The following is a 12284-nucleotide window of genomic DNA, read 5'->3' as shown; positions in this document are numbered from 1 at the left end:
GTTTCCACATATTTATAGCAACTTGTTTACACGCCTTCGATTTCAGCCGTCACATCAAAGCCAATGAGGAAAACAGCAAATGAAAAATGAAAAGTGTACGGAGCGAGATGAAATATGTATTAAAAGGCACATGAACGCTACATGCCTTTTTAATGCACCCAGTACATCACTTTGTTCTTAGCACAGGGTGCGTCTGAATGTCATGTGTGTTACAAAGATGGTGGCGGTGGAGGGAGCATATTTTGTTTCTATGGACTGTTGACTTCAAAGATAGAAAGACACGGTTGAACCACACCTACAGTAAAAATGTCATGGGTAGGCCTACTTCATTTGTGAAAATCCAATGACACAAACGGCAGTTGTTCTCCTTTTTTTGCAGCCAGATTTAGTCCTTATTAGAATTGTGGATGTATATCAGAAGCCGTATAAAATATTTAGACACTGAACACTTTAATGATACGAACAATAAACCAGACCAAAAGGGCTATTCATCTCTTCTATGAGACATTTCCTGCTGTTGGGAGGCTGTCCGATAGCTTTGGATATTAAGCCTAGTTCAGGATTAGATTGTGGTAGTAGTGAGGGGGGAACGTTCCAGAGGCACAGGTCTGGAGGTCGGGATTGTAATGGGGCTGGTCAACCTGGACACCATCTCTCACTGAGCAACTCTTGTTTTTAAAACCTGACTGAAAGATGAGCCGAAAAATACCACTGTGTTGTTTATATTTCCTGCTAATGAGTTTGCATCCTCTCCACCGCCGCCGGTGCTGCTCTGTGTACTTCCTGTTTTTTGCAGCCATGTTTTTCAGCACTAATCATTTTGCGTTTAGACAGATTTACTGAACACGGTGAAAAACAAAACTCGCAGAGGGAGAGGGTTTCATGCAAATGTTCTGGTTTTGACCAGCTCTTGGTTTCACCCCTGACAAAGGACTTGGGATCTTCAATCTCCATTTTTTTTTTTATTTGCAGAAGAACATAGACATTATTTCATCACCGTACATTTCAACGTCTTCATCTGTCATGATATAGGTAATGTTATTCTACTAGAGGACAGGACATTGCACAAGGCCTAGTTGTGCTCAGTAAAGATAGATATAACCTGGAAGTTGGGAGCAGTGGACTCCGAGCCTGGAGACATTGATGCATGCAGTGCTGTTTTAGAAGACCTTGGCCCTTATTCTCTCAAAGTGAAACCAAAGGCACAAGTCACTTTCATAGTCATCCTGACTGCCGAGTAGCTGTGTGGAAGCAGTCTCGTTTTTCAGTCGCGGTTACGAGGGAACGGATCATTTTAACACCATATCTAAAATGAGCTCAAGATCACAAATATGGATTTGGTTGACTCCTTAAAACAATCCCAACGTGTTTTGTTGCCTGCACGCAAGGCTGCTGATGGGAGTGTCGTGTGTCTGCCGTGCCGATTCCATGCTGCGACTGTTTTGCCATAAACGAGAGTTTTGCCGGTGCTGGGACATGTTGTTGGGTAATGGGAAGGTGAAAAAAAAAAGCTGAGCCATTTTGGAAGGGGTGGAGGCTGGGCCAGATGGTGTGCCACTCTCCAGTCTGGCATCCCAACTGCTCGCCCACACCCACACCTCCCCTCCCAACCCCGTTCCCCTGCCTCCTTCTAACCGCCCCGACGCCACCGTCACCGCCGTGCGCATGGAGCTTTACGCGCTAGAGTAGATAGAATGAGAACCGTTACACACCTACAAGACAGACAGTCACAGAAATGCGTGAGCAGCTACCATCCTCTTCACTGTCAACAACAGAGAGCAGGGGAAGCAAAGCCAGTAGAGAGACACCCAGCCGGCGCTTTCAGTATCTGTTCCGTGCTCTGCGCGATGAGTCATGAATATCTAAGCCCTGAGAGAATGAGAGAAGAGAAGGGTGTGGAGGCAACAATGTTCAGGAAAATAACACAACATTCCCGATTCCCACTGCACTCATAAAGCACCAAGAATCTCCAGCAAACTTTCCATAAAAACATTGCTAGGATTCTGTGTAGCATGTTCAAAATGACGTCTTATGCATCCACGTGTCTGTTTGGTTTTAAAGGGTCACAGTGTGAGCACAAAGGTTTTGTGTGTGCGTTCTATGCTTGGGGTGAGAGGTGAGAGGTCGTAGGCCCTTCCCTGGGTATAGTACATGCAGCAGGCCTCTTGCAGTGACAGTGACTGGGTCAACCTGTGCTTCTCAGCAGGGCTCATAGCCCCCTCAACAGTCAACAGCCACTCTCACCGTTACCCTCCTATGAAATATGCTCTCCTCTCGGCTCAATTCACGTAATGTCCCGCTCTGTAGTTCTGTGGGTAGCCAGGGCCCTGGACAGCCTCTTCCCTCCCTCCCTTCCTCCCTCCCTCCCTCCCTCCCTCCCGGACAGAAATATTGGACATGTCCCGCAGATTTCCCACGACACACGCTGCTATTCATTAAACATCCCCTGGCCAGAGGCAGTAAATACTACATTAAGCTCTTAGGGCCGCACTGTGTGTTTGTGTGTTTCTCAAGTGGAATCTGCTCTTTTAAATTCCATGCCAAACGGGAGGGAGGAAGAGGGTGTTGGTAGTGGTGGTGTGGAGGGGGGCTAAGGGTGTGATGGCTTTTGGGTGGTGAAAGGAGATTATGCATTCTAACAATAAAATTGTAGTCCTTTAAGTTTGTGGACTGTATGAAGCATATGGGTAGTACCATATATATTTTTTTACCTTTTATTTATCCAGGCAAGTCAGTGAAGAACAAATTCTTATTTACAATGATGGCCTAGGAGCAGTGGGATGACTGGAACGACAGCTTTTTACCTTGTCAGCTCAGGGACTCGATCTTGCAACATTTCGGTTACCACTAGGCTACCTGCCGTCCCATAGATTGAAGTAACTGTCCGATGTTTCTAGATATCTATGAAAGAGGACCCAAAGTCATTCTCCCCCAAAAATTGTTCTGAGGTATATTTTGTATTGGACTGGTGTGGGCGTAACCCAACAATAGAATGGTGTGGGCATAACCCAACAATAGAATGGTGTGGGCGTAACCCAACAATAGAATGGTGTGGGCGTAACCCAACAATAGAATGGTGTGGGCATAACCCAACAATAGAATGGTGTGGGCGTAACCCAACAATAGAATGGTGTGGGCGTAACCCAACAATAGAATGGTGTGGGCGTAACCCAACAATAGAATGTTGTGGGCGTAACCCAACAATAGAATGGTGTGGGCGTAACCCAACAATAGAATGGTGTGGGCATAACCCAACAATAGAATGGTGTGGGCGTAACCCAAAAATAGAATGGTGTGGGCGTAACCCAACAATAGAATGGTGTGGGCGTAACCCAACAATAGAATGGTGTGGGCGTAACCCAACAATAGAATGGTGTGGGCATAACCCAACAATAGAATGGTGTGGGCGTAACCCAACAATAGAATGGTGTGGGCGTAACCCCAACAATAGAATGGTGTGGGCGTAACCCAACAATAGAATGGTGTGGGCGTAACCCAACAATAGAATGGTGTGGGCGTAACCCAACAATAGAATGGTGTGGGCGTATACCGGTCATTAAAAATATTAATGCGACAAGCCTGCTGATTTAACCAGCTCAGGAAATAGCAAGGTGGTGGGGGGGGGGGGGGGGGCTTAAAAAATAATAATGTAGTATATGGTGAGTCAACAACATTATTTGGGTACGAGTTAACAGAATAGTGAGATTTTTACCGGACAGTTACTTTAAGGATAATGTCCTTCAGTGTGCTGTGTTGAATCCAAATCTAAAGGCCACATTTGTGTCCTATGGACCCTGGCCTAAAGCAGTCCCCTATATAGGGAATAGGGCACATTTTGGGACACAACCCATGTTAAAGAGCGACAGGAAGTAATATTTCCATCAGCAAGCTGTAAAATGCCCCGGCCTGGCCTTTCCAGAGAATATTTACTTGGTTACTACAAAATGTGGTGATATGTTGTCACACAAGGAAACACCAGAATCAGTCAACATGCTGATGTGTCGTGTTTGGACCAGAAACAGAACAGAACAGATAAAAGTTCCATGAGTTAAGTCCCCCATACTGTCTGTTTATCTGGCTGGCTTCCCGTCATTTCCTTTTCTTAGCATGCAGAAAGTGACATTGGAAAAATGCTCCATTCCAATATGTCCGTTAATGTTTCCATAGAGACTGCTGTGCAGTGTGTGGAGAGAGACGTGACCAGATGTGAGCCAGGCCACAGTAGGAACTCTCTCTCTCTCCAGGGCAGATATAGTTGACCTGCTCCACTAACATGCCTCTGTGAGGACCATAATCTAACCTCGCTACAAAAACAAATCCTCAACCTGTTTCTAATATAACATTTTTGATCATTTTCCCCCTCGCAGGCCATTATTTATGAAGGTCAAGACAAGAACCCAGAGATGTGCCGAGTGTTACTGACACACGAGATCATGTGCAGGTAAGAAGAGCAAGCTCTGGAACTCTGCTTCTCCCCCAGTCTGATGCTACACTGCGCTACGCTAGGCTACACTACGCCACACTACACTACACTGCACTGCACTACTCAACCATATACGTACAGTATGTTACAGTGATGGCAAGGCCTCACCATGCGTTGTCTATGGCAGTTCTCGTAGAGGCTCAACCTTACTGTAGCTAAGCAGGTCACCCCTATACCTCCCAGCAGAAGAAGGGGAACGAAGAAACAGGGAAAGTAGAGGAAGATGAGTTTTGCGATCAAATGTTGTACCTTTAATTAAAATCAAAAGATGAATTTGCTTGGAACTGGGTTGTGAGGATAGACTCCTTCCTATTTTTAGAGGCATTTGAACAGTTCTCTCTCCCCCTAAAAATACCTCTCTGATGCCTGCTTAATTAGGACATGCAGAAACTCATTACTCAATTTGAATTCTCCTGTTGTTCAGCTGCTAACAAATGGGCCTTCCCTTGCATTGTGACTATGAAATATATGCAAGGACTTATGTACTTATACGCACACATAGTCACACACACACGCACGCACGCACGCACGTACGTACGCACGCACGCACATACGCACACACACACACACACACACACACACACACACACACACACACACACACACACACACACACACAAAGATGCATACTCCTCTTTCGTACTCATATTTAGAACATGAATTAAGTTATTTTCGGACCTTTCTTCAGAACCACTTTAACTGTAACTCACTCTTTGATTTGAGATAAAGTCGTGATTAACAGTAGCATTAGAAATCGACAATTATTACACAATGATCTTTTTAGCACAGGGTTTACAGCCTAAATTTGACCCATCATTCCCATGCAGCCACCACAGTTGTACAGTATAGCCATTTCCCATCTACGGCCCTCAAATTCAACTCTGGACCTCGAAGCCAGTTCCACTTTTTTTTATTTTTTTTATTTTATTTTTTACATTTTTCCCCTCTAATCAGGGACTGATTTAGACCTGAGACACCAGGTGGGTGCAATTAATTATTAGGTAGAACAGAAAACCAGCAGGCTCCAGACCTCGTAGGGGAAGAGTTGAATAGCCCTGCTAAGCAGTGTTTGGTTAAGGCATTGTATAGGGTCTGAGAGAGTGCGAGACATCAGTAGAGAGGCCCAGTGTGAGGAACCTAACCATGGAACCAGTGACTTTTGGGGTGCCAGTCCCACCCACCCTGCACCCCTCCCCAGTCCCCAGTCCCCAGTCCCCAGTCCCACCCGCCCTGCACCCCTCCCCAGTCCCCAGTCCCACCTGCCCTGCACCCCTCCCCAGTCCCCAGTCCCCAGTCCCACCCGCCCTGCACCCCTCCCCAGTCCCCAGTCCCCAGTCCCCAGTCCCCAGTCTCGGGGATGGAGACGTGCTGATTCTGCACTGGGGGTTCAAACACAGTCTCAATTATAAGCAGAAAATGAGTCTGCTCACCATTAATCAGTACTGCTAATTGCCGTGCACCACCATTAGCCATATGGTGCCAAGCCAGCTTGCAACCGTGGGACATAAGTGCTTAGTCCTTTCATTTTACAAACTCAAATAACGGGCTACAATGAGCTTTCCAACGCTTCCACAAAGGAGGAACACATTTAAGGTCATATTACATTTTACGTGGACCAACAAAAAAGTAATTTCCAAATGATGAGATCCACTAATTAAACAAATTGGGATTTAATGTTTTGGTTTTAGGCAAGAGCCGGTGAACTGAAATAATTTGTCATGGTTTTGGAGTAAATTAAAAATAAACAAGGGTTAGAGGGTCTGGTATGGTAGCATTGTCCTCACAGGAACAGACATCACTACATCCTGTTAATTACACGAGGCGATTTAGATTTCATTTCTTCAAAAGCTGCGGCAGGAAGGAAGCGTTGAGATTAAAGATGTGATTTCCTTTGGATGTCCTGCGGGAATGAATGGAAGTTAACAGGAAAAGAAAATATCCCCTCAACAAAGCTGGTGGAGGCATGTACTAATTAGCATAATTTTGGTTGGAGGAAGGGGTGGTGGGTGACAGTGAGTGTGTATATGCGGGGAGGGTAATAGAAAAGAATCCTGTCTCCCATGGGTGCTGCCTGATGATTGGATTGCAGGGAAGCCACGAATCAGTGCTCTAGTCTCCCCCCCAAGCCTCGCTCTATTCTGATCCAATGTGACCCACTTCAGAGAGTCGCACAGAAATGAGAGCAAGGGGGAGGCAGATGAGAGAGGCCAAAGAAAGAAAGAACGAGATGTTTCAAAGACCTGGGACGTCCTCCTGAAATCATTTGGTTGACTCTCATTTGTTCTCACTACACCAGCAATGCATTTTCACATATAGCTGTACCCGCAGCTTTTACAGTCACAATGTACTCCTGCTCTCTGCAGAGACTGTTCTGCACACAGTTGGCCTGTCTTTCTGTTGTGCACTGCACTCTCCACATGTGATTCAGTCAGATGCGCTGCTTTTACACTCCTGCATTACAATATCTCTGAGGCATGAGAGCCACAATATGAATCATTAATGGAGCTGATCGATCAGTCCTGCCAAATGGATGAGGCAGAAGGCTGAGAGAGAAGAGGGAGGGAGGAAGGAATAGAGAGGGGGATGAAGTAACAGAGAGAGGAGGGATGGATGGGGGGGGGTGTAGGTTGACTCAGTGCAGAGAGCAGCCCCGTAGGAGGGAGACAATGCCTTGGGTTTTATGTGACAGGCCTGTCCCCAGCCCCATTCTACACCCCACTGCCATCTGTGCACTGGAAACATGAGCTGGGGGTCTCGCCAAGCTGCTCCACTTTCCCCGCAGCCTCCCTCCCTCCAGCTCCCTACCACCGCACCCCTACTCCCTCGAACCCAGCCCAGCCCAGCCCCCCTCCAGCCCCCCATGATGCTCACCTTTGTCAGAGTGAGGCAGGGGAGGAGGTGTCAGGTTAGCAGTGAACAGAGAGTGTTTGACCCAGGAGGGTGAAGGGAAAGGGGGAGAGACTGGGAGAGAGAGGGAGGGGTGTGATTACCAGCTACCTGCCTCAGGTGATACAAGGGGTGCTCTCACCCTTCCAGCCCTCACTCCTCTCCCTTAGCACACCTGTCATCCCCTAACCAAGCTGGCCCCTGAATGACTTGTCTTTGTGGGCTGCTGTAATCAAGCCATATGTAGAGATAAATAATGTACCCAGACACACAGAGGCAGTCTGTTCTACAGGTGACAAAGGGCTGGGTGGGCTGGGCAGGGCTTAGTTCAGGCCTCAGAACAGGACCAGACTGTTGGGTAATTGGTACCTTCCCCTTTATCCTGTGGAGGTCTGAGCCTGGACCTGGCTGAAGCAGCTCTCTCTGAAACATGGCTCTGTTTTTCTTTCTCTCTTTAACCCCCCCTTCTCTCACTCTGCACCCCTCAGCCGCTGCTGTGACAAGAAGAGCTGTGGCAACCGCAACGAGACCCCGTCTGACCCAGTCATCATCGACAGGTACCGTAACACAGTCCTCCACTGGCTCTGCTACTCCTACTGTGTCCGTGTCCGTGTCCGTGTCCGTGTGTGTGTCCGTGTGTGTGTGTGTGTGTGTGTGTGTGTGTGTGTGTGTGTGTATGTGTGTGTGTGTGCGTGTGTGCGTGTGTGCGTGCGTGTGCCTGCATGTCTGTGTGCATGTGTCTGTGTATTACTCCCTTTGAGGCTGCTGATGCCATGAGGGAAAGCGGGGCACACAATCAGTACAATCTATGTATCTGGTATGGTTTGGTCAGAGTGTACCTTATGGTTCTATCTGTAGAGTTTACAGTGAGTACCACAGTGTGCGTGCAAGAGTGTACGTGGAGTGGTCAGTGTGTACAATGAGTGCTCCTCCGCAGTCAGGGAGGGAAGACGAGCGGAGGCAGAATGAGGAGTCTGTCCTCTCCTTTCCTCTCCGCTCCCCTTAGTAAAACCCACATGGATAATGGACTGTGAAACAATAGCTGCCAAAGTGCTTGGAGCCCAAGCTCCCTCCCTCCCTCCCTGCCTCCCTCCCTCCCTGTCTCCCTCCCTGTCTCCCTCCCTGCTTCCCATCATTCCTCCAGGACACTCAAACACGGGCCTTCTATCTTCCACAGTGCATTTGTCTCTCTCAGCTAGACAGGAGCCATTAGACCTCAGCCTCCCATATAGCTTTACTGTATTCATTTGTTGTAATATTACCAGTCGTGCTCGTAGGGGTGTTAGTCCCAGAGTATTGGAGTTTTACTTGTTAGACGTCTATCTAACACAATAGCCCTGGTGAACTCGGCTCTGTTGGTGGGACCTCCACAGCGCCTGTATCTCAGCGGCTGTATGAGCTGATGCTAATGTCTAATTTATAACCACGGGAGGAAGCTTTTGATTTAAACCACACAGAGCGGCGTTGGTTCAGACCAGAGTTATTGTTCAGTGCGACGAGGCAGATCTGATTTGTCGCTTTTGTCAAATGGACTTCGGGGCTCATTTGTGAAGACTAAACCCTACTGAAGCAGAGGATGTGTGTGGGGTGAGGTATGTATGTACACTATGTATGTGTGTGTATGGTAGTGCTGAGTGATTAACCAAAATGTTGGTTATTTTTCATTTTTTAAACAACTAATTGACTAACGTCAGTTCAATGATTTGAATTCCATTTCATTTTTTCTTCTTCTGTGAGCTGAATGTGCACAGTGCCCAGTTTCTCTTGAGATAAATCAGATCCAGCCTGAACCTTGAGATGTAGTAGGTGGTTGTAGTTTTCCAACAGACCAATATTTGACATAGTTTGGCACATGAATCTTAGTAATGAACTACAATGACCATAATCCGTTGCACATCTATTTGTCCGGTCCGTGTTTCTTTTACGCCTGCTGCTAGTGTGGAGAGGCAGAGAAGAATGTGCCATCGCGAGGGGATATAGAGAGCAGCTGTTGCTTCGCAAGGTATCTCTACCTGAAAACACATGATCTAAGTGATTTATAGTTGGTATTCAGCAGTCATAAAAATTATGCCTTATTTACTTTGAAAATGACAAAATAGTGATTTTGTCAGAGAGCAGTTCTATAGAGGTGAGATGTTGACTTGGAATGAAATAATAAAGTCATCAAATAACAACAAATGTAATATACACAACTGAAATATTTTATTAAAGTAATGTGAATAAATTATAGTTAATAGGTGATAAACAGTAATGGGCAGTCACTACCATCACGGGACTTTTATTAACTGTTTTATTCTGTGTTACAGCATTCAACCCAAATAATCGAAACCGAAATCGAAAAACGGGATCATTTTTGAATAATCGGAGGAAACCAAAACCCACCTCAAAAAAACCTGATTGCTCTGCGCTAGAGTATGGGCTATGATTAATAGTTACATATATTGGTGGATTTCAGTATTCCAAGATATTCATATTCCATAATCCAAGTCTTTTCAGGTCAAACACATGAGCCAAATGCTTCTCTCAAGCAACACGCTGACACACACATGCGCACGCGCACGCGCACGCGCACACGCACGCACGCACACGCACACACACACACACACACACACACACACACACACACACACACACACACACACACACACACACACACACACACACACACACACACTTCTTGCCCTTGTAAGAGGGGTGGCAGTAGTGTGTGTGCTGTGGTAATGTATTCACTGACCTGCGCTAGAGGAAGGAGACAGATGCACATCAGCTGTGGCACATGCAGCTCTCTCAGTGCCAGGAGAGGAGAGAAGCGGGCCCCATACCTGGGACACGTGTTCTGCCCCCTCCCCTCCTCTTACCCTCACTGCCCAACGTTCCGCTTCGCTGGGCCAGAAAGGGTCAGCACTCTTGGGGGGCAGCTGAAACCCCCACCCGGCCCCCCTGCTCCCCTCTCTACCGTCACACACCTTCAGACTTCAGTGAACAAACAGGGCTCAGATGAGAATGGCCAGATGAACCCAGAAACTTCTGTTGAGCTCATCCTCTCTCACTGCCAGAACACTGCTGTTGTGTTTGTGACTGCTCAGTGCCTTACGCTTTCAGGAGATACATCAAAACAAAGAACTGCACTGGCCTCAGCACAATTCATATTGCTCTCCCAGCGCCTGTAAAATACTATTATTTGCTGAGGTTTGTGGGGGAAAGGGAATGTATTGATGTTCATAGACTATTAAGATATCCAAAGAGGACCCAGGTGAATCGACTGAAAAATAACCATGTGTCCTGTGATGCTGTGGCTGGTCCCTTGTGGTGTGACTGTCTCCTCTCCAGGTAGCCAGGCAGGCACAGTCCACGGCTTAGTTGTGAGGTTATCATACCATCATACACAATTATTCTCCTCCCTGTCACGCGCTCCTGCAGCACCGGAAAATGGGTCATGTGAAAACAGAAAAAAAGGAGAAAAAAAAATGAAAAAGAACCTCATTTATGTCTGATGTATTCTGGCAGTTTTTATTTTACCCGCTCTTCGGGGGGGGGGTTCACAAACAAGCAGCTTGCCTTTGCCGATAGATACCATCTCAATTAGTACTTATTATCCCCCCCCCCCCCCCCGAATACATCATAAAAAACTCTAACTTCTATATTTTTCCTTGAAGTTGTTTAATTCAATAAATAAGGCCTCATTAGTGTGCTCTTGTTTCAGAGAGCAGATTCGATTGTGGAGCTTTAATTAGCAGGGCTAGCGTTAGCTAATTCTCCTGGCTGAGAGAGACAGAGAGAGAGGAGGGAGGGGAGAGGAGAGGAGAGGAGAGGAGAGGAGAGGAGAGAGAGAGAGAGAGAGAGAGAGAGAGAGAGAGAGAGAGAGAGAGAGAGAGAGAGAGAGAGAGAGAGAGAGAGAGAGAGAGAGAGAGAGAGAGAGAGAGAGAGAAGGGAGAGTGATTCACTAATTAGATCACTCTTATAAGACACCAGAATGAATAACTGCAGCAAATCCCCCAGAATGGAAAAACCCCACTAATGATGCCTTATTATGTTGTTAAAAGAACAAATCTCATATTAACTGTGGTTTATTCCCTCTCTACTTTGTAAACACACAATATGAAGCATTGGGTTTTCTGTGGGAAAACATTTTTATTTTATTGCTTTTTGCGATCTTCTTTTCCGCGTGTGAAGTCAGGTTACGGTTGTTTTCCTGATTGAGGTTATCTACGAAAACAGTGTGTCGGTGAATGTAATGGCTGCCTTGTGCATACCGTGTTATTGTTTACCTGTTAGTGTGTGTGTGCGCGCGTGTGTGTGTGTGTGTGGTCTCCCTGCTCTGCCGTACGCTCCTCTCCCTCTCTGTGCTGAGACCTATCCGAGTCTCAGTCAGATGATTTCAAATACCTTAATCCTCCTCATTGACATGGACACAAAAGCCCACTGACATCTAATAGACAACCTCTTCACTTTCCCCCTTTTCCTCTCCTTCAGATGGGCTTCAGATCAGATCTGCCCCCCCCCCCCACACACACTCATCCCCTCCCTCCCTCCATCCACTCTCCTCCTCCTACTCCACCCCACAGAGAGCCCACTATTGTCTTCTGTCTCGTCTCACTCCACACACCCCTCCTCACTTGTTTTTCTGCTTGGAGAAAGCCTTAAGATGTGGATAAACACTTGTGTCCCAAAGTGAGGCTTTGATGGAACAGTTTCAAAGAGCACATTTATTGTGTGTGTGTGTGTGTGTGTGTGTGTGTGTGTGTGTGTGTGTGTGTGTGTGTGTGTGTGTGTGTGTGTGTGTGTGTACTGCATAGGTGATTGTGTTGGCTGGTCTGAAGAACGGCATGGTATCAGTACATCACAAGCCCTGTTCCCGTTGCCGTCGGCTCATTTGAGACGTCTCAGTTTACACACACTCTATTATTCCCCGGCC

General features: G+C 46.8%; 1 protein-coding gene across 11 annotated transcripts in view; it reads left to right on the top strand.

Moving 5' to 3' along the window:
• The window catches only part of LOC110537788 (transcription factor COE1-A), a 149356-nt gene that overhangs the window by 7180 nt on the left and 129892 nt on the right, over window positions 1–12284 (top strand). For all 11 annotated transcript variants that reach the window (XM_036937811.1, XM_036937812.1, XM_036937818.1 and 8 more), the window contains exons 5-6: window positions 4368–4441; window positions 7858–7926. In XM_036937811.1, the coding sequence (XP_036793706.1) occupies window positions 4368–4441; window positions 7858–7926 (143 nt within the window). The remainder of the gene's footprint in view (window positions 1–4367; window positions 4442–7857; window positions 7927–12284) is intronic.

This window comes from Oncorhynchus mykiss, chromosome 12 (assembly GCF_013265735.2).
Source record: "Oncorhynchus mykiss isolate Arlee chromosome 12, USDA_OmykA_1.1, whole genome shotgun sequence".
NCBI classification, from domain to species: Eukaryota; Metazoa; Chordata; class Actinopteri; order Salmoniformes; family Salmonidae; genus Oncorhynchus; species Oncorhynchus mykiss.
This window is presented reverse-complemented; position numbering and strand designations above follow the sequence as displayed.